Source organism: Lucilia sericata, unplaced genomic scaffold (genome assembly GCF_015586225.1).
Source record: "Lucilia sericata isolate MDLA Ls3-8-SP2 unplaced genomic scaffold, ASM1558622v1 Contig000746F_arrow, whole genome shotgun sequence".
NCBI lineage: Eukaryota > Metazoa > Arthropoda > Insecta > Diptera > Calliphoridae > Lucilia > Lucilia sericata.
This window is the reverse complement of record NW_023994743.1, coordinates 192,501-212,883: the sequence shown is the minus strand read 5'-3', so window position 1 is coordinate 212,883 and position 20,383 is coordinate 192,501. Positions and strand designations below refer to the sequence as shown.

The 20,383-nt window shown below is 29.8% G+C and overlaps 1 protein-coding gene across 1 annotated transcript in view; it reads left to right on the top strand.

The window, feature by feature from the left end:
• LOC119607773 (TBC1 domain family member 4) overlaps positions 1-20,383 on the top strand; it is a 41,200-nt gene that overhangs the window by 15,103 nt on the left and 5,714 nt on the right. The window contains 4 exon segments of the mRNA XM_037961877.1: positions 13,450-13,731; positions 14,951-15,486; positions 15,696-15,890; positions 19,823-20,383. The exon segment at positions 19,823-20,383 is cut by the window's right edge and continues 357 nt beyond it. Coding sequence (XP_037817805.1) covers positions 13,450-13,731; positions 14,951-15,486; positions 15,696-15,890; positions 19,823-20,383 — 1,574 coding nt within the window.

Here is a 20,383-nt window from a genome sequence, read left to right as displayed (position 1 = left end):
CTATCTATCTATCTATCTATCTATCTATCTATCTATCTATCTATCTATCTATCTATCTATCTATCTATCTATCTATCTATCTATCTATCTATCTATCTATCTATCTATCTATCTATCTATCTATCTATCTATCTATCTATCTATCTATCTATCTATCTATCTATCTATCTATCTATCTATCTATCTATCATCATCGCGTTCCTTTAACCCAAATCTCATTTAAATACGTAAATGTGCCCGTATAGGAATTACAAAATAGCTGTTTTATTATAACTTCTCCAAACCGCAAAACATTTCTTAACAATTTTATTTCTATTCTTTACAGTTTGTAGAAAAAAAAAAACGAACTTCATTTACACCAGAACAAATGTGCAAAATTATTTACGGTCTACATAGTAGTAGCAAAAAAATAAATAAAAAACTTCAGATTTTTTCCATTTAATTGAAATTGATTTAAGTATTTGTTATGCATTTTGCATAAATTGAAGTGACCATAATAAAGGAGAAGTTGTAGTCGTAGTAAAAATACCTGCACATGCCCGGTAGTTTTAGCAACGTTTAATGCCAACATCCAAATCTAAGCACGTTTTACTAGTGCAAAAGGTGTTTGTTCGCCGGTCAATAGATTTATTTTCAAAAGTTTTTCTCTGATAAAAACTTTATATTCATTCAACTGCTAATAAATTATCTATCTATGCCCTAGTAAGATTCTGGTTATTACTGAGTTTAGACCAAATTTTCATTAAAATAAAAATAGTTTTTCATTCAAATAAAAATAGTTCCTTAAACCGCTGGGTAAATTCTATTCTTCACAAGAAAACCGCTCATATGATTTGTTTCGGTTTCAAATTACAACAATGACAGAGTATTTCGCTTTAAAGAAAATTTACCTATTTTTTTTTTTTTTTTTTTTTTTGTTGCAGTTACAATACATTTTTTGTGTTTTAAAGTATGAACGTGATATTTTATTGAATTTTTTCTTACTTTTTCCAGTTAAATGGAATTTTGTTTACAAATGGTATTTTATTTGTTTGCAGTTTAGTTTTTTGTTAAGTTTTTGTTGTTAGATTTTAATTTAACTACGAATTACTATGTATGTATGGCAAAGGGACAATTTTTGAATTGAATTTCGACACGAATAGATTGAGAAAATTTTCATGTGACTAAATTTCAGGAAAAAAAAATATGCATTTATATTTAGAGGTAGAAAGTCAATTTATAGTTTAGAAAATTGTTTAGTCTGTAGTATAGATTTTACACTATAGACTAGACTGTAGACTACGCTATGAACTACACTAAATATAATCAAGACAATAGGCGAGGCTAAAGACTTCATTTTAGACTAGACTATAGAATGGACTATAGACTAGACTGTAGAACGGATTAGACTATAGACTTGACTATAAACTAGACTATATACTGAACCTTAGACTAGACTATAGACTAGACTATAGACCAAACTATAGACTAGACTATAGACTAGACTATAGACTAGACTATAGACTAGATATAGACTAGACTATAGACTAGACTATAGACTAAACTATAGACTAGACTATAGAACTAGACTATAAAATAGACTATAGACTAGACCGTAGACTAGACTATAGATTAGACTATAGACTAGACTGGACTATAGACTAGACTGGACTATAGACTAACTGGTCTATAGACTAGACTATAGACTAGACTATAGACTGACTATAGACTAGCTATAGACTAGACTAAGACTAGACTATAGACTAAACTATAGACTATAGACGATAGACTAAGACTATAGACTATAGACTAGACTATAGACTATAGACTAGACCTATAGTAGAGCTATAGACTAGACTATAGACTAGACTATAGACTAGACTATAGACTAACTATAGACTAGACTATAGACTAGACTATAGACTAGACTATAGACTAGACTATAGACTAGACTATAGACTAGACTATAGACTAGACTATAGACTAGACTATAGACTAGACTATAGACTAGACTTAATAGACTAGACTATAGACTAGACTATAGACTAGACTATAGACTAGACTATAGACTAGACTATAGACTAGACTATAGACTAGACTATAGACTAGACTATAGACTAGACTATAGACTAGACTATAAACTAGACTATAGACTAGACTATAGACTAAGACTAGACTAGACTAACTAGACTAGATAGACTAGACTATAGACTAGACTATGACTAGACTATAGACTAGACTATAGACTAGACTATAGACTAACTATAGACTAGACTATAGACTAGACTATAGACTAGACTATAGACTAGACTATAGACTAGACTATAGACTAGACTATAGACTAGACTATAGACTAGACTATAGACTAGACATAATCGAGACTATACTGACTAGACTAGACTATAGACTAGACTATAGACTAGACTATAGACTAGACTATAGACTAGACCTATAGACTAGACTATAGACTAGACTATAAGACGAGACTATAGACTAGACTATAGACTAGACTAGAGACTAGACTATAGACCTAGACGATAGACTAGACTATAGACTAGACTAGACTATAGACTAGACTATAGACTAGACTATACTAGACTATAGACTACTATAGACTAACTATAGACTAGACTATAGACTAGACTATAGACTAACTATAGACTAGACTATAGACTAGACTATAGACTAGACTATAGACTAGACTATATATATAGACTGGACTATAGACTAGACTGATCTATAGACTAGACTATAGACTAGACTGGTCTATAGACTAGACTATAGACTAGACTAGACTATAGACTAGACTGTAGACTTGACTATAGCCTAAACTATAGCCTAGACTATAGACTAGACTATAGACTAGACTATAGACTAGACTATAGACTAGACTATAGACTAGACTATAGACTAGACTATAGACTAGACTATAGACTAGACTATAGACTAGACTATAGACTAGACTATAGACTAGACTATAGACTAGACTATAGACTAGACTATAGACTAGACTATAGACTAGACTATAGACTAGACTATAGACTAGACTATAGACTAGACTATAGACTAGACTAGACTAGACTATAGACTAGACTATAGACTAGACTATAGACTTGACTATAGACTAGACTATAGACTAGATTATAGACTAGATTATAGACTAGACCATAGACTAGACTAGACTATACACTAGACTATAGACTAGACTATAGACTAGACTATAGACTAGACTATAGACTAGACTATAGACTAGACTATAGACTAGACTATAGACTAGACTATAGACTAGACTATAGACTAGACTATAGACTAGACTATAGACTAGACTATAGACTAGACTATAGACTAGACTATAGACTAGACTATAGACTAGACTATAGACTAGACTATAGACTAGACTATAGACTAGACTATAGACTAGACTATAGACTAGACTATAGACTAGACTATAGACTAGACTATAGACTAGACTATAGACTAGACTATAGACTAGACTAAGACTAGACTATAGACTAGACTATAGACTAGACTATAGACTAGACTATAGACTAGACTATAGACTAGACTATAGACTAGACCTATAGGACTAGACTATAGACTAGACTATAGACTAGACTATAGACTAGACTAGACTAGACGATAGACTAGACTATAGACTAGACTATAGACTAGACCTAGACTAGACTTAGACTAGGACTAGACTAGACTATAGACTAGATTATAGACTAGATTATAGACTAGACCATAGACTAGACTAGACTATACAAGACTAGACTATAGACTAGACTATAGACTAGACTATAGACTAGACTATAGACTAGACTATAGACTAGACTAGACTAGACTATAGACTAGACTATAGACTAGACTATAGACTAGACTATAGACTAGACTATAGACTAGACTATAGACTAGACTATAGACTAGACTATAGACTAGACTATAGACTAGACTATAGACTAGACTATAGACTAGACTATAGACTAGACTATAGACTAGACTATAGACTAGACTATAGACTAGACTATAGACTAGACTATAGACTAGACTATAGACTAGACTATAGACTAGACTATAGACTAGACTATAGACTAGACTATAGACTAGACTATAGACTAGACTATAGACTAGACTATAGACTAAACTATAGACTAGACTATAGACTAGACTATAGACTAGACTATAGACTAGACTATAGACTAGACTATAGACTAGACTATAGACTAGACTATAGACTAGACTATAGACTAGACTACTCTATAGACTAGACTATAGACTAGACTATATACTAGACGATAGACTAGACTATAGACTAGACTATAGATTAGACTATAGACTAGACTATAGACTAGACTATAGACTGAACTATAGACTGCACTATATACTAGACTATATACTAGACTATATACTAGACTATAGAATAGTCTATATACTAGACTATAGAATAGGCTATAGACAAGACTACAGAATAGACTACTATAGACTATACTATAGACTAGACTGTAAAATAGACTATAGACTAGACCATAGACTAGAGCATAGAATAGAACATAGACTAAACCATAGACTAGACTATAGACTAGACCATAGACTAGACCATAGACTAGACCATAGACTAGACTATATACTAGATTATAGACTATATTCTTACTATATACTAGACTAATGAATAGACTACACTGCTGGCTAGTTTAGTCTCTAGTGTAATCCATCGTTTAGTCTATAATCTATTTTAAATCTCCTCTATACTCTAGTGGATAGATAAATCTGTAGTCTAGACTAGTCTAAGCCTTAGCCATTCCGTCTGCAATGATATACAAAATATATATATCGTTGGGCTCAAAGTTTAAAATCTGGTAAAAAGTAAATTGCCCCAGGTCGAATTTGATATCAATGACTTAACAGTTGCAATTATAAAATAATAATTTTATAACAAACTATTTTTGTAATTAATAACTGATTTGAATAGCATTTTATAATTTCTAAAATTATACAAAAATATGTAATATTTTCACCTTGCAGTTTATTAAGCAAAACAAACTGATTTATTAAGATAAAAAACTGGTTGCATTTGCTGTATACATTTATTTTTATGTATTTAAGGTGATTAACTTAATAATTTTCTAATACCTTAATAACTGGTAGTTAGTTAAACTAAAAGGAAAAAACCCACAAAAACCTTAGAAAGTATTGAAACTGAAATGTATTTGAGAAAAATTTCCATTTCATCATTGATCACTCATTATATGGATGATACATTCAGCAAAACGAGCACTAAATAAAAACTATAAATTCTTTTCTATACATTATAGAGTGAAAAAGTATTTAAATTGTGGTCTCTTGGTAAATGGTGGTAAAACACTATTTTAGCGATATATAAAACTAAATTTAAAATAAAAATGATTTGTTCTTTTTACTTAAATCTGCAATTAATTTATAGATGACACATTGCTGGCGATTTGTAAACGTTACAAAATTTCGGGAATACCGTTGTAATGGCTGCCAAAATGGCAACACGACCTTTCTTTCCTCTTTGTTTTCTTTTTTTCTTATTTCAAAGTAAAATTTTTTTTTGGTCTTCAGCAGCCAAAACTCAATTTCAAATCTTTAATAGCTTTATTTTTTTTTTTCCTAAATATTTTTTTTTTGAGTTGTTTTGTATTTGTCTCTATTTTTATTACACTTGCAGACAAAACAGCGTCTTCCTTCATTCTGTGTTCTACAAAATATTTAGCAGATGGCCTTGTTTCTAGGTTATATTGAAGACACAATAAATTAAAAACATTTTAGTTGTGGCAAAATTTCAAAATAAAAACAAAATCGAAATGAGAAATAAAAAAAAAAAAATAAATTTATGATATCACGTTTTGATTTGATGATTTTTTGCTGTTTTGAATAAAAAAAATCTGTTCTGTGGGATCTTCCTCCACCTATGTTTTATGACGTAGAATATTTTATTAAAATTAACATATTCTTTAATTGACCCATTTGGACCATTTTCAATCCCTAAAATTTATGAGCACTACAATATTTGGGATACATTTCGGTCCCTTCAAAAGGTCTTCGAATCCAATAAAGTCCCAGAATATCCATATGTACATACTATTTTGGGTCTACGACCTATATTTTGATGTGAAAATACAAAATCAACATTCATATATCACACTATAACCAATCATATAATTATGTATATATATTAATGAAAACATTGCCTAACTTGCATCAATTGAGGCAATGTTAATCTGATCATGACGTTGTCTAATGATTACAGAGTGATTTCGTCTTCTAAAATACTTTCTGCAAAAAAATTTACCACAAATAGTTTAAAATTAAAATGTTTAATTTCTTTTAAAAGACATATCTAAACGTTTATATTTAAATTTTTTTAATTGCGCCAAATTGTTGTTCTTATTCTTGATGTTTTATTTAATAATCATTTAAATTTATAAATTTTTGACAGTTTCTTGTTTCTTAATATATTTAAATAGGGAAATAGGTAATTGTTTATTTATACAACACTAGGAAATAATTATAAATTAAAAAAAAAAAAATTATTTATTTGCAAATAAATGCTTAGTAATTGTAATAATTTTATAAACAATTGAAAAAGATGAATAATATTTAACATTTATATTTGTTAAAAACGGTTTGGTGGTAATATAGTTTAGGCTATAGTCTAGTCTATAGTTTAGTCTATAGTCCTAGTCTATAGTTTAGTTTATAGTGTAGTCTATAGTCTAGTCTATAGTCTAGTCTATAGTCTAGTCTATAGTCTAGTCTATAGTCTAGTCTATAGTCTAGTCTATAGTCTACTCTATAGTCTACTCTAAAGTCTACTCTAAAGTCTAGTCTACTCTAAAGTCTAGTCTATAGTCTAGTCTAGTCTATAGTCTAGTCTAGTCTATAGTCTAGTCTATAGTCTAGTCTATAGTCTAGTCTATAGTCTAGTCTATAGTCTAGTCTATAGTCTAGTCTATAGTCTAGTCTATAGTCTATAGTCTAGTCTATAGTCTAGTCTATAGTCTAGTCTATAGTCTAGTCTATAGTCTAGTCTATAGTCTAGTCTATAGTCTAGTCTATAGTCTAGTCTATAGTCTAGTCTATAGTCTAGTCTATAGTCTAGTCTATAGTCTAGTCTATAGTCTAGTCTATAGTCTAGTCTATAGTCTAGTCTATAGTCTAGTCTATAGTCTAGTCTATAGTCTAGTCTATAGTCTAGTCTATAGTCTAGTCTATAGTCTAGTCTATAGTCTAGTCTATAGTCTAGTCTATAGTCTAGTCTATAGTCTAGTCTATAGTCTAGTCTATAGTCTAGTCTATAGTCTAGTCTATAGTCTAGTCTATAGTCTAGTCTATAGTCTAGTCTATAGTCTAGTCTATAGTCTAGTCTATAGTCTAGTCTATAGTCTAGTCTATAGTCTACTCTATAGTCTACTCTATAGTCTACTCTATAGTCTAGTCTATAGTCTACTCTATAGTCTACTCTATAGTCTAGTCTATAGTCTACTCTATAGTCTACTCTATAGTCTAGTCTATAGTCTAGTCTATAGTCTAGTCTATAGTCTAGTCTATAGTCTAGTCTATAGTCTAGTCTATAGTCTAGTCTATAGTCTAGTCTATAGTCTAGTCTATAGTCTAGTCTATAGTCTAGTCTATAGTCTAGTCTATAGTCTAGTCTATAGTCTAGTCTATAGTCTAGTCTATAGTCTATTCTATAGTCTAGTCTATAGTCTAGTCTATAGTCTAGTCTATAGTCTAGTCTATAGTCTAGTCTATAGTCTAGTCTATAGTCTAGTCTATAGTCTAGTCTATAGTCTAGTCTATAGTCTAGTCTATAGTCTAGTCTATAGTCTAGTCTATAGTCTAGTCTATAGTCTAGTCTATAGTCTAGTCTATAGTCTAGTCTATAGTCTAGTCTATAGTCTAGTCTATAGTCTAGTCTATAGTCTAGTCTATAGTCTAGTCTATAGTCTAGTCTATAGTCTAGTCTACAGTATAGTCTATAGTCTAGTCTATAGTCTAGTCTATAGTCTAGTCTATAGTCTAGTCTATAGTCTAGTCTATAGACTAATCTATAGTCTAGTCTATAGTCTAGTCTATAGTCTAGTCTATAGTCTAGTCTATAGTCTAGTCTATAGTCTAGTCTATAGTCTAGTCTATAGTCTAGTCTATAGTCTAGTCTATAGTCTAGTCTATAGTCTAGTCTATAGTCTAGTCTATAGTCTAGTCTATAGTCTAGTCTAGTCTATAGTCTAGTCTATAGTCAGTCTATAGTCTAGTCTATAGTCTAGTCTATAGTCTAGTCTATAGTCTAGTCTATAGTCTAGTCTATAGTCTAGTCTATAGTCTAGTCTATAGTCTAGTCTATAGTCTAGTCTATAGTCTAGTCTATAGTCTAGTCTATAGTCTAGTCTATAGTCTAGTCTATAGTCTAGTCTATAGTCTAGTCTATAGTCTAGTCTATAGTCTAGTCTATAGTCTAGTCTATAGTCTAGTCTAGTCTAGTCTATAGTCTAGTCTATAGTCTAGTATAGTCTAGTCTATAGCCTAGTCTATAGTCTAGTCTATAGTCTAGTCTATAGTCTAGTCTATAGTCTAGTCTATAGTCTAGTCTATAGTCTAGTCTATAGTCTAGTCTATAGTCTAGTCTATAGTCTAGTCTATAGTCTAGTCTATAGTCTAGTCTATAGTCTAGTCTATAGTCTAGTCTATAGTCTAGTCTATAGTCTAGTCTATAGTCTAGTCTATAGTCTAGTCTATAGTCTAGTCTATAGTCTAGTCTAGTCCATAGTCTAGTCTATAGTCTAGTCTATAGTCTAGTCTATAGTCTAGTCTATAGTCTAGTCTATAGTCTAGTCTATAGTCTAGTCTATAGTCTAGTCTATAGTCTAGTCTATAGTTTAGTCTATAGTCTAGTCTATAGTCTAGTCTATAGTCTAGTCTATAGTCTAGTCTATAGTCTAGTCTATTGTCTAGTCTATAGTCTAGTCTATAGTCTAGTCTATAGTCTAGTCTATAGTCTAGTCTATAGTCTAGTCTATAGTCTAGTCTATAGTCTAGTCTATAGTACAGTCTATAGTGTAGTCTATAGTCTAGTCTATAATCTAGTCTATAGTCTATTCTATAGTCTAGTCTATAGTCTAGTCTATATTCTACTGTTAATTCTACTCTATAGTCTAGTCTGTAGTCTACTCTATAGCCTAGTCTATAGTCTAGTCTGTAGTCTAGTCTATAGTCTAGTCTATAGTCTAGTTTGTAGTCTAGTCTATAGGCTAGTTTATAGTCTAGTCTATAGTCCTCTCTAGTCTATAGTCTAGTATATAGTCTTGTCTGTAGCCTGATCTATACTCTAGTCTATAGTCTAGTCTATAGTCTATTCTATAGTCTAGTCTATAGTCTAGTCTATAGTCTAATCTATAGACTAGAATAGTCTAATCTATAGTCTAGTCTATAGTCTGATCTACAGTCTAATCTATAGTCTAATCTATAGTCCAGTCTATTGTCTAGTCTACAGTTTAGTCTTTAGTCTAGTAGTATAGTCTAGTATATAGTTTATTCTATAGTCTAGTCTATAGTTTAGTCAAAACTGAAAACTATAGGAAAGCTGAAAGTACTATTTGAATATTTTTCCCAAAAATATTTTATTTTTTAGGAGACATTTGTTTATCTTTATCATTTTTATAAGATTTTTTCCATTTCTCTTTTTATTCGTAGAACATTATGAGTGATTCACTTCTAGATATTTTTGACATAAATGTGTCAAATTTAATTTAGCAAAATCAAAAGAAACAAATTAAAACATAAATTATAAAAAGAATTTAAAGAAATAGTTTGGAAGAAATTTCGTATATAAAGTAGTTGAAGTAGTTTTTTTAAAGAAATTTATTGTTTATAAATTATGAAAAGAACAAATATTTTAAAATGAAAAATATAAACAAAAAAAAACTAGGTGGGGAACGTAAAGAACAAAGATCTATTTTAATATGACAGAAAATTTTAAACTACTAAAAATACTTTAAAAAACAGTTACAATTTCCAAATGGGTTTTATAAATTTTAGGAAATATGCATACACATAATGTACGGTAATATAGTACTATGTAATTGTGTAAACAATGTACATAAATACATACTTTTAGTTACAGTATTGTTCGCGACATAACCAATTTCTTTCTGGCCATGAAATCGAAGACCTAAACTGATTTAAGCCATATAAACGCATTCATTATTACATTATTTTTCATAAACTAATTACAGTATAATTAAATCTTCATTTGTAATGTCAGAAAAACTTGCTTCATTTTCGAACAATACTGTATGTTTGCATAGAGTCAAGTAAATAATGTTTCTATGCATAAAAGTAATGTAAACTGTTGACTGACTGTTGCATATAATTTTATGTTTATTTAAATTAAACAACTATGTAATTTTTTATTCTGCCTCAAAGTTTTTATAGTTGAGTAAATGTCAATATAAAATATGAAATTTTAAACAATTTTGCTCAATTTTTTACTAACGCCTTAGTTAATTTATGCAAGGTAAATAATAAAATGTTAAGTAAATATATGTATTAATATTTATTTCAAAATTTTTACATAAAAAGTTTAAACACTTTTTTTATTTTTTGAAAAACTAGTAAAATTATGTAGATTATTTAAATAATTTAAAAAAAATGCATTTTAAAGTTGAGCAAAAAAATGTATCTGGGCAATTAGAAAAGACTATAGCTAGCCTATTGACTAGACTATATACAGACAATAGACTATTGACTGGATAAGGCTATGGACTAAACTATAAGCTAGGCTATAGACTAGATTATAGACTCTAGACTATGAACTAGACTATAGACTAGACTATAGACTAGACTATAGATTAGACTATAGACTAGACTATAGACTAGATTATAGACTAGACTATAGACTTGACTATAGACTAGACTATAGACTAGACTATAGACTAGACTATAGACTAGACTATAGACTAGACTATAGACTAGACTATAGACTAGACTATAGACTAGACTATAGACTAGACTATAGACTAGACTATAGACTAGACTATAGACTAAACTATAGACTAGACTATAGACTAGACTATAGACTAGACTATAGACTAGACTATAGACTAGATTATAGACTAGACTATAGACTAGACTGCAGACTAGACTATAGACTAGACTATAGCCCAGACTATAGATTAGACTATAGACTAGACTACAGACTAGACTATAGACTAGACTATAGACTAGACTATAGACTAGACTATAATAGACTAGACTATAGACTAGACTATAAGACTAGACTATAGACCTAGACTATAGACTAGACTATAGACTAGACTATAGACTAGACTATAGACTAGACTATAGACTAGACTATAGACTAGACTATAGACTAGACTATAGACTAGACTGTAGACTAGACTATAGACTAGACTATAGACTAGACTATAGACTAGACTATAGACTAGACTATAGACTAGACTATAGACTAGACTATAGACTAGACTATAGACTAGACTATAGACTAGACTATAGACTAGACTATAGACTAGACTATAGACTAGACTATAGACTAGACTATAGACTAGACTATAGACTAGACTATAGACTAGACTATAGACTAGACTATAGACTAGACTATAGACTAGACTATAGACTAGACTATAGACTAGACTATAGACTAGACTATAGACTAGACTATAGACTAGACTATAGACTAGACTATAGACTAGACTATAGACTAGACTATAGACTAGACTATAGACTAGACTATAGACTAGACTATAGACTAGACTATAGACTAGACTATAGACTAGACTAGAGACTAGACTATAGACTAGACTATAGACTAGACTACTAGACTATAGACACTATAGACTAGACTATAGACCAGATTATAGACTAGATTATAGACTAGACTATAGACTAGTTTATAGCCTAGACTATAGAGTAGACTATAGACTAAAGACTATAAAGTCTACAGTTTTGACTAAAGACTAGACTAAGGACTATACAATAGACTAGTCTAAAGACTATACTCTAGACTATGAGCAAAATTTCGATGAAAATTTGTACAAATTATGAATAAATTTTCTATTAAAACTGTGTTCACATTTATTTAATTCCTTTTCAACGATTTCCCTTATTAAATATTTATTATGCAAATATTTGTTGGTTTTTTTGTAATTTATATTGAAATTTAAATTGAGTTATGCTCTTAAAATTCCTGTTAAATATTATAACCACATAAAATTACAGTTAAATATTTTATTTACCATAAATTATGCATGATTTTTAAATTTATGAGCTGATAATCTGGAATGAGCTTAAAAATATTTGTTTGGGATTAAAGGTTATGGAGAAAAATTATTAAATGGTGGAGTTTGCCAACTATGAATTTATTTAAATGCAAATTATTTAGTTTGTTAAGGACCAGGAATTAGCAATGATTAAACTAGAAACAAATAAAATACTCTTAAGTTATTAGCGGTTCTTAAACCTCAGCAATAAGGAATGACAGACAGGACAGATATCAGTTCAAAAATAAACATGTATGCTATGGCTTAACATTTACCACAATTTATATGTTTTCATTGCAAAACATTTTAAAATATGTTTGAATACATGTAAATACTTCTACATATGGCCCTTCAACGGTTAATAGTTGTGGTTTAACCTTTTAAACTTGTTGCTGTCATTATTGTTGTATTACAAACGTATATGAACTTTAACCTCTAGGTAAATAATTAAAATAATCATGATATTAATGATAATGATGCAGCGCCATAGTTGTTCCTGTTTCCCAGGCCCACAAACATCAGGCGATTAAATTGAAACATTAAAATCACAATGTTCCTCCACAACACATGCAAGGACTACATGAGTATGAGCAGGTTACCGAAAAAAAATCAAATGAACATTTTACAAATTAATTATTCAACAACATTTATACGTTGTAAAAACCGTTAAAAACCAGACTACAACAATGTTGCTGCCACTCACTGCTGTTGTTGAGTACAAGCAATACAAACATGAAATGATGTCAATTGCAAATTCCGACAGCAACAGCAAGAATTTAAAACAATTTGTTGTGCTATACTACATAGACTCACACAGATCGCTTTATTTGCCCTTTAAGTGGGAGGGGCAAAAGGATAATAACAAATTACCAGTCTGTATCCAGAAACACTATGATTCAGGGGAGTTGTAGGAGTCTGTCATGTATATAACAATTAAAATTAATTGTATTTTGTAACATCTCTAAGGACATATTAATAATAAATATCACAACAACACAACACATTTGTATTTAAGCTTTTGTTGGGAATTGTATAATATGTATTTATTGTTTTATTACTAAACATTTGAATTGCTTTATTAACATATTAATAAAGAAATCTGTTAAAAAAAATCTCTCTTATTTTTCCACTTTTTATAAATTGTTTAATAACTTTTTCCATTTTATTATAGATGGCCGAATTAATGCATCAAATGCGTGACCCCGCCCATACATTGGGCGGTTCCGTTGGCAGCATACCTCAAACTTTAGTAGCCAATAGTACAACTGGTGCTGATATGTCTTTACAAAAGGCTTTGTCTGGCAATGGGGTTCATACCACGCCAGCCACAAATCTTAAACTTAGCGAGGCTTTACGTCAGGCCCAACATGATGCTAGTCCTAATATTGTCTCATCATCAAAGATGAAATCATCCAAATCCTATACACATGGTCTCAGTAATTCCGCAGGAACGGTAAGTTATTCATTTTAACAAGTTTTCAATGAAAAATTTTCATCAAATTGTAAACAAGTATTCGATCAAAATTGTAAACTATTTTTCTTTAAAAACTTTGATCACATTAACACAAATTCACTATGAAAACTTTGTTTACATTAAGAACAAATTTCCTATGAAAATGTTGTTCACAATAAGAACAAATATAAAGAAGTATTCGATGAAAATATTAATCAAATTGTAAATTACTTTTCTATGAAAACTTTGTTCTCATTAAATCAAATTTTCTATGAAAACTTCGTTCACATTGTGAACAATCTTCCAATGAAAACTTTGTTCATATTGTGAACAATCTTTCAACGAAAACTTTATTCATATTGTGAACAATCTATCAATGAAAACTTTATTCATATTGTGAACAATCTTTTAATGAAAACATTGTTCATATTGTGAATAATCTCTCAATGAAAACTTTGTTCATATTATGAACAATCTTTCAACGAAAACTTTGTTCATATTGTGAACAATCTTTCAATGAAAACTTTGTTCATATTGTGAACAATCTTTGTTCATATTGTGAACAATCTTTGTTCATATTGTGAACAATCTTTGCTCATATTGTGAACAATCTTTGTACATATTGTGAACAATATTTCAATGAAAACTTTGTTCATATTGTGAACAATCTTTCAATAAAAACTTTGTCCACATTCTGAGCAATATTTCTACGAAAACTTTGTTCATATTGTGAACAATCTTTCTATGAAAACTTTGATCATATTGTGAACAATCATTCTATGAAAACTTTGTCCACATTCTGAACAATCTTTCTATGAAAACTTTGTTCATATTGTGAACAATCTTTCAATGAAAACTTTGTTAATATTGTGAACAATCTTTCAATGAAAACTTTGTTCATATTGTGAACAATCTTTCAATGAAAACTTTGTTCATATTGTGAACAATCTTTCAACGAAAACTTTATTCATATTGTGAACAATTTTTCAATGAAAACTTTGTTCATATTGTGACCAATCTTTCAATGAAAACTTTGTTCATATTGTGAACATTCATTCTATGAAAACTTTGTTCAAAATAAGAACAAATTATCTATGAAAAGATTGTTCAAATTAAGAAAAAATCTTCTATGAAAATTTGTTCAAATTAAGAAAAAGTTTTTTCAAAAGTTTGACTTTTATTAAAATTATTTACCTACCCTTTTCATTGATTCTTCTAGGTTAACATTCCAACTTCTACCTCAGCTCAAAGTAATCTCTCCCTCTTAGCCGACATCTCGCCCAATCACACTCACTTCTTTGAGGTTATGTATGTGGGCAAAATACGTGTTTCTCACAAACGTGTGCCATTCTCCTTCATTGATGATGCTTTGCCCAAATTTAAGGCATACGATGCCCAACGGCAACGTCTTATGCAAATGTCCTCAAATCGTAAAATGTCTATAAATAGTGAAGGTGCCTTTATTGGGACGGGATCAATTGATTTGAAAACATGTTCACTCAAAGACAACGAGGTCAAAGAAGTGGATGAAGAAGAAGCCGAACAAGATGATAATCCACAAAAAGAGTCAGATGATGTTTTAGTTGAAAAACTAAAAGTCGAGGAAAAGATAAAAGAAGAGGAAAATTCAGCGGGAACTAGTAGCAATGAGGAGGAAACAAAATCGATAGAGGATAATAAGGAGAATAAGTTGCCCTTAAGTGGTAGATTAATGCGGGGCATTAGTCAGTTGGAGATAATGTGAAAAAAGAGTAAGTATTTATTAAGGAAGGGAAAAAGAAATAGAACAGAGTGATGATATTGAAATCAAAATCATGTTACTTGGTATGGAAAGATACTTTTCCTTAAGATCTAATATGGGGTGTTTTATTAAAAACTTTAAATTTGCTTCAATATCTTTGAAAATAGTTAATTAGAGTATTTATAATTTCCTTCTTTATCTTTATGCTAAATCCCTTAAATAGTGATCAATTGGTTACAAATGATTCGCAACCGATAGAAGAATCTGAAATTTTACCCAATAATATTATTATAAATAAACACCCAACACCGCCCCGTCAAGAGGAGGAAAATCAAATACCTTCTCAAATTCAGCAACAACAACAAGATAATCAACAACAGCAACAACAACAATTGAATGTTAATAACGGTTTGGATAAGTGAGTAGAAGTAGTAGTCCCCCTAGAAACAACACCAGTAATTGGAATGACTTTTTATTTGGTTTTTAAAAACTCCCTCTTAAGTTTGTAGTCATGGAAAGCACTTTTGAATTGTTTTGGCTTTTTTTTTTGTTTTTTCAAAATTTGGTTATTTTTCTTAATTTATACCAGATATCGGCACTTTGTGAAAAATGAACATTCGTGAGCAAAAGACTAAGCTTTTACACGAAATAGCTCCCTGCCGTTGCCTGTTTTCTTACACCCGAAACCAAGCATGTCTTAAACCTGGCAGTTCTTTGATAAATCAAAATGTTTTTGATTAAATTTGTGTTCAGATTATAAAGAAGATTTCTAAGAAATATTTAATTTTCTATGAACACTTTGTTCACTTGCAATGTGAACTATTTTTTTATGAAAATTGTTTATATGGTGAACAATCTTTCTAAGAAAACTTCACAATGTGAACAATCTTTCAATGAAAACTTTGTTCACCTGTGAACAATATTTCTATGAAAACTTTGTTCATATTGGGAACAATCTATCAATGAACAATCTATCTATCGAATTGTGAACAATCTTTCTATGAAAACTTTATTCATATTGTCAACAATCTTTCAATGAAAACTTTATTCATATTGTCAACAATCTTTCAATGAAAACTTTGTTCACATTGTAAACAATCTTTCAATGAAAACTTTGTTCGCATTTTGAACAATCTTTCTATGAAAACTTTGTTCATATTGTGACCAATCTTTCAATGAAAACTTTGTTCACATGTGAACAATATTTCTATGAAAACTTCGTTCACATTGTGAATAATCTTTCTATGAAAACTTTTTCATATTGTGAACAATCTTTCAATGAAATATTTGTTCACATTGTGAATAATCTTTCTATAAAAACTTTTCTCATATTTTGAACAATATTCATATGAAAACTTTATTCACATTGTTAACAATCTTTCTATGAAAACTTTGTTCACATTTTGAACAATCTATCTATGAAAACTTTGTTCATATTGTGAACAATCTTTCAATGAAAACTTTGTTCACATTGTGAACAATCTTTCTATGAAAACTTTGTTCACATTGTGAACAATCTTTCTATGAAAACTTTGTTCACATTTTGAACAATCTTTCTATTAAAACATTCTTCATTTTGTTAACAATCTTTCAATGAAAACTTTGTTCACATTGTGAACAATCTTTCTATGAAAACTTCGTTCATATTGTGAACATCTTTCAACGAAAACTTTGTTCATATTGTGAACAATCTTTCTATAAAAACTTTGTTCACATTGTGATCAATGAATATGAATGATTGATATGAACAAAGTTTTCATAGAAATTTTGTTCACAATGTGAACAAAGTTTTCATTGAAAGATTGTTCACAACATGCTGAACAAAATTTCTATGAAAACTTTGTTCATGTTATGAACAATCTTTCAATGAAAACTTTGTTCACATTGTGAACAAAATTTCTATGAAACTTTGTTCATATCAATTTCACCTTGTCCATTATGAACAATCTTTCTATGAAAACTTTGCTCAGTATTATAAATTCTTTCATTTTGAACATTCCTCAGTATTAAGAGAATAAAAGAGCAACATATTCTCTTCTTTATTGTATTTGAATCCTGCTCTTCAGTTTTATTTTTCATCTAAAGATCACATTTTTTATTCTATATTAAGAGTACTTTTATGATTTACTTTTAATAAAAATTTTTTATAACAATTTCTTTAAAAAATATAAATTGCTTTACACCCCCCGATTCCAAGCATGTTTTACACCTTGCAAAAGCAAGTTTTATAATTTGATTTATTTTAAATATTTTTGCTGAAGATGTGAATTTTCACAACAACTTTAGTAGCAAATACTTTCTATAATTTAAATTTAAATTTAATACCACTTCTAATCTTGATCTAACTTTAGTCTACCCAAACAACGTGATCGCTCTGCCTCCTATGGCTGTATACCCCCCTATGTGGAACAGAATCGTACGATGGTATTTTTAGTCGGCCGTTCTGATTTACGTTTGATCTCACCTGATCGCAAACAGGTTTTACTCTATAAAGAACCTGGCAGTTCTTTGATAAATCAAAATGTTTTTGATTAAATTTGTGTTCAGATTATAAACAAGATTTCTAAGAAATATCTAATTTTCTATGAACACTTTGTTCACTTGCAATGTGAACTATTTTTTATGAAAACTTTTTATGAAAATTGTTCATATTATGAACAATCTTTCTAAGATAACTTTGTTCACAATGTGAACAATCTTTCAATGAAAACTTTGTTCTTATGTGAACAATCATTCTATGAAAACATTGTTCACTTTGTTCATATTAATTATTCACTTTATCCACATTGTGAACAATCTTTCAATGAAAACATTGTTCATATTGTAAACTATTTTTCAATGAAAACTTTATTCATATTGTGAACAATCTTTCAATGAAAACTTTGTTCATATTGTGAACAATATTTCTATGAAAACTTTGTTCACATTGTGAATAATCTTTCTATGAAAACTTTTTCATATTGTGAACAATCTTTCAATGAATACTTTGTTCACATTGTGAATAATCTTTCTATGAAAACTTTTCTCATATTTTGAACAATATTTCTATGAAAACTTTATTCACATTGTTAACAATCTTTCTATGAAAACTTTGTTCACATTTTGAACAATATATCTATGAAAACTTTCTTCATACTGTGAACAATCTTTCCTCATATTTTGAACAATCTTTCTATGAAAACTTTGTTCACATTTTGAACAATCTTTCTATGAAAACATTCTTCATTTTGTAACAATCTTTCAATGAAAACTTTGTTCACATTGTGAACAATCTTTCTATGACAACTTTGTTCACATTTTGAACAATCTTTCTATGAAAACTTAGTTCATATTGTGAACAATCTTTCAATGAAAACTTTGTTCACATTGTGAACAATCTTTCTATGAAAACTTTGTTCACATTTTGAACAATCTTTCTATGAAAACACTCTTCATTTTGTTAACAACCTTTCAATGAAAACTTTGTTCACATTGTGAACAATCTTTCTGTGAAAACTTCGTTCATATTGTGAACAATCTTTCAACGAAAACTTTGTTCATATTGTGAACAATCTTTCTATAAAAACTTTGTTCACATTGTGATCAATATTTCTATAAAAACTTTGTTCACATTGTGATCAATCATTCTATAAAAACTTTGATCACATTGTGAACAATCTTTCTATGAAAACTTTGTTCATATCAATCATTCACCTTGTCCACATTGTGAACAATCTTTGTATGAAAACGTTGTTCCCATTATGAACAATCTTTCTATGAAAACTTTGTTCACATTCTGAACAAAATTTCAATGAAAACTTTGTTCACATTGTGAACAATCTTACTATGAAAACATTGTTCATATCAATCATTCACCTTGTCCACATTGTTAACAATCTTTCAATGAAAACTTTGTTCACATTGTGAATAATCTTTCAATCAAAACTTTGTCTACATTGTGAACAATCTTTCTATGAAAACTGTGTTCAGTATTAAAAATTCTTTTATTTTGAACATTCCTCAGTATTAAGAGAATAAAAGAGCAACATATTCTCTTCTTTATTGTATTTGAATCCTGCTCTTCAGTTTTATTTTTCATCTAAAGATCACATTTTTTATTTTATATTAAGAGTACTTTTATGATTTACTTTTAATAAAAATTTTTTATAACAATTTCTTTAAAAAATATAAATTGCTTTACACCCCCCGATTCCAAGCATGTTTTACACCTTGCAAAAGCAAGTTTTATAATTTGATTTATTTTAAATATTTTTGCTGAAGATGTGAATTTTCACAACAACTTTAGTAGCAAATACTTTCTATAATTTAAATTTATATTTAATACCACTTCTAATCTTGATCTAACTTTAGTCTACCCAAACAACGTGATCGCTCTGCCTCCTATGGCTGTATACCCCCCTATGTGGAACAGAATCGTACGATGGTATTTTTAGTCGGCCGTTCTGATTTACGTTTGATCTCACCTGATCGCAAACAGGTTTTACTCTATAAAGATTTCAAAGATGTGGCCAGCTGTGCTCAGGGTCAAAAGAATGCCGATCACTTTGGTATTATCTGTCGTGAGGCCCACAATGATGGTTATATCGGTTACGTCTTCAAGTGTCAGTCAGATCATGTATGCGATGATATAGTGGCAGCCATCTCACAGGCGTTCGTAACATGTGCCGAACAAAAACGTAAAGAAGCGGCCCAAGTCTTCTCGTGTGATCATTGTCCCTTGTCATGGTATCACAAACTCTGTACCGATGTAGAGGGTTTGAGTGAGAAGAAAACACAGAATATGATTTTTAGACGTATAGAAACCTTGAGCGATGACGAACAAGATACTATATGGGCTAAATTTTATGGTTCTGAGAAAATGAATGCTCCATTAGCGGAGCAAAATCAATTCTTAATGATGCTTTTGCGAGC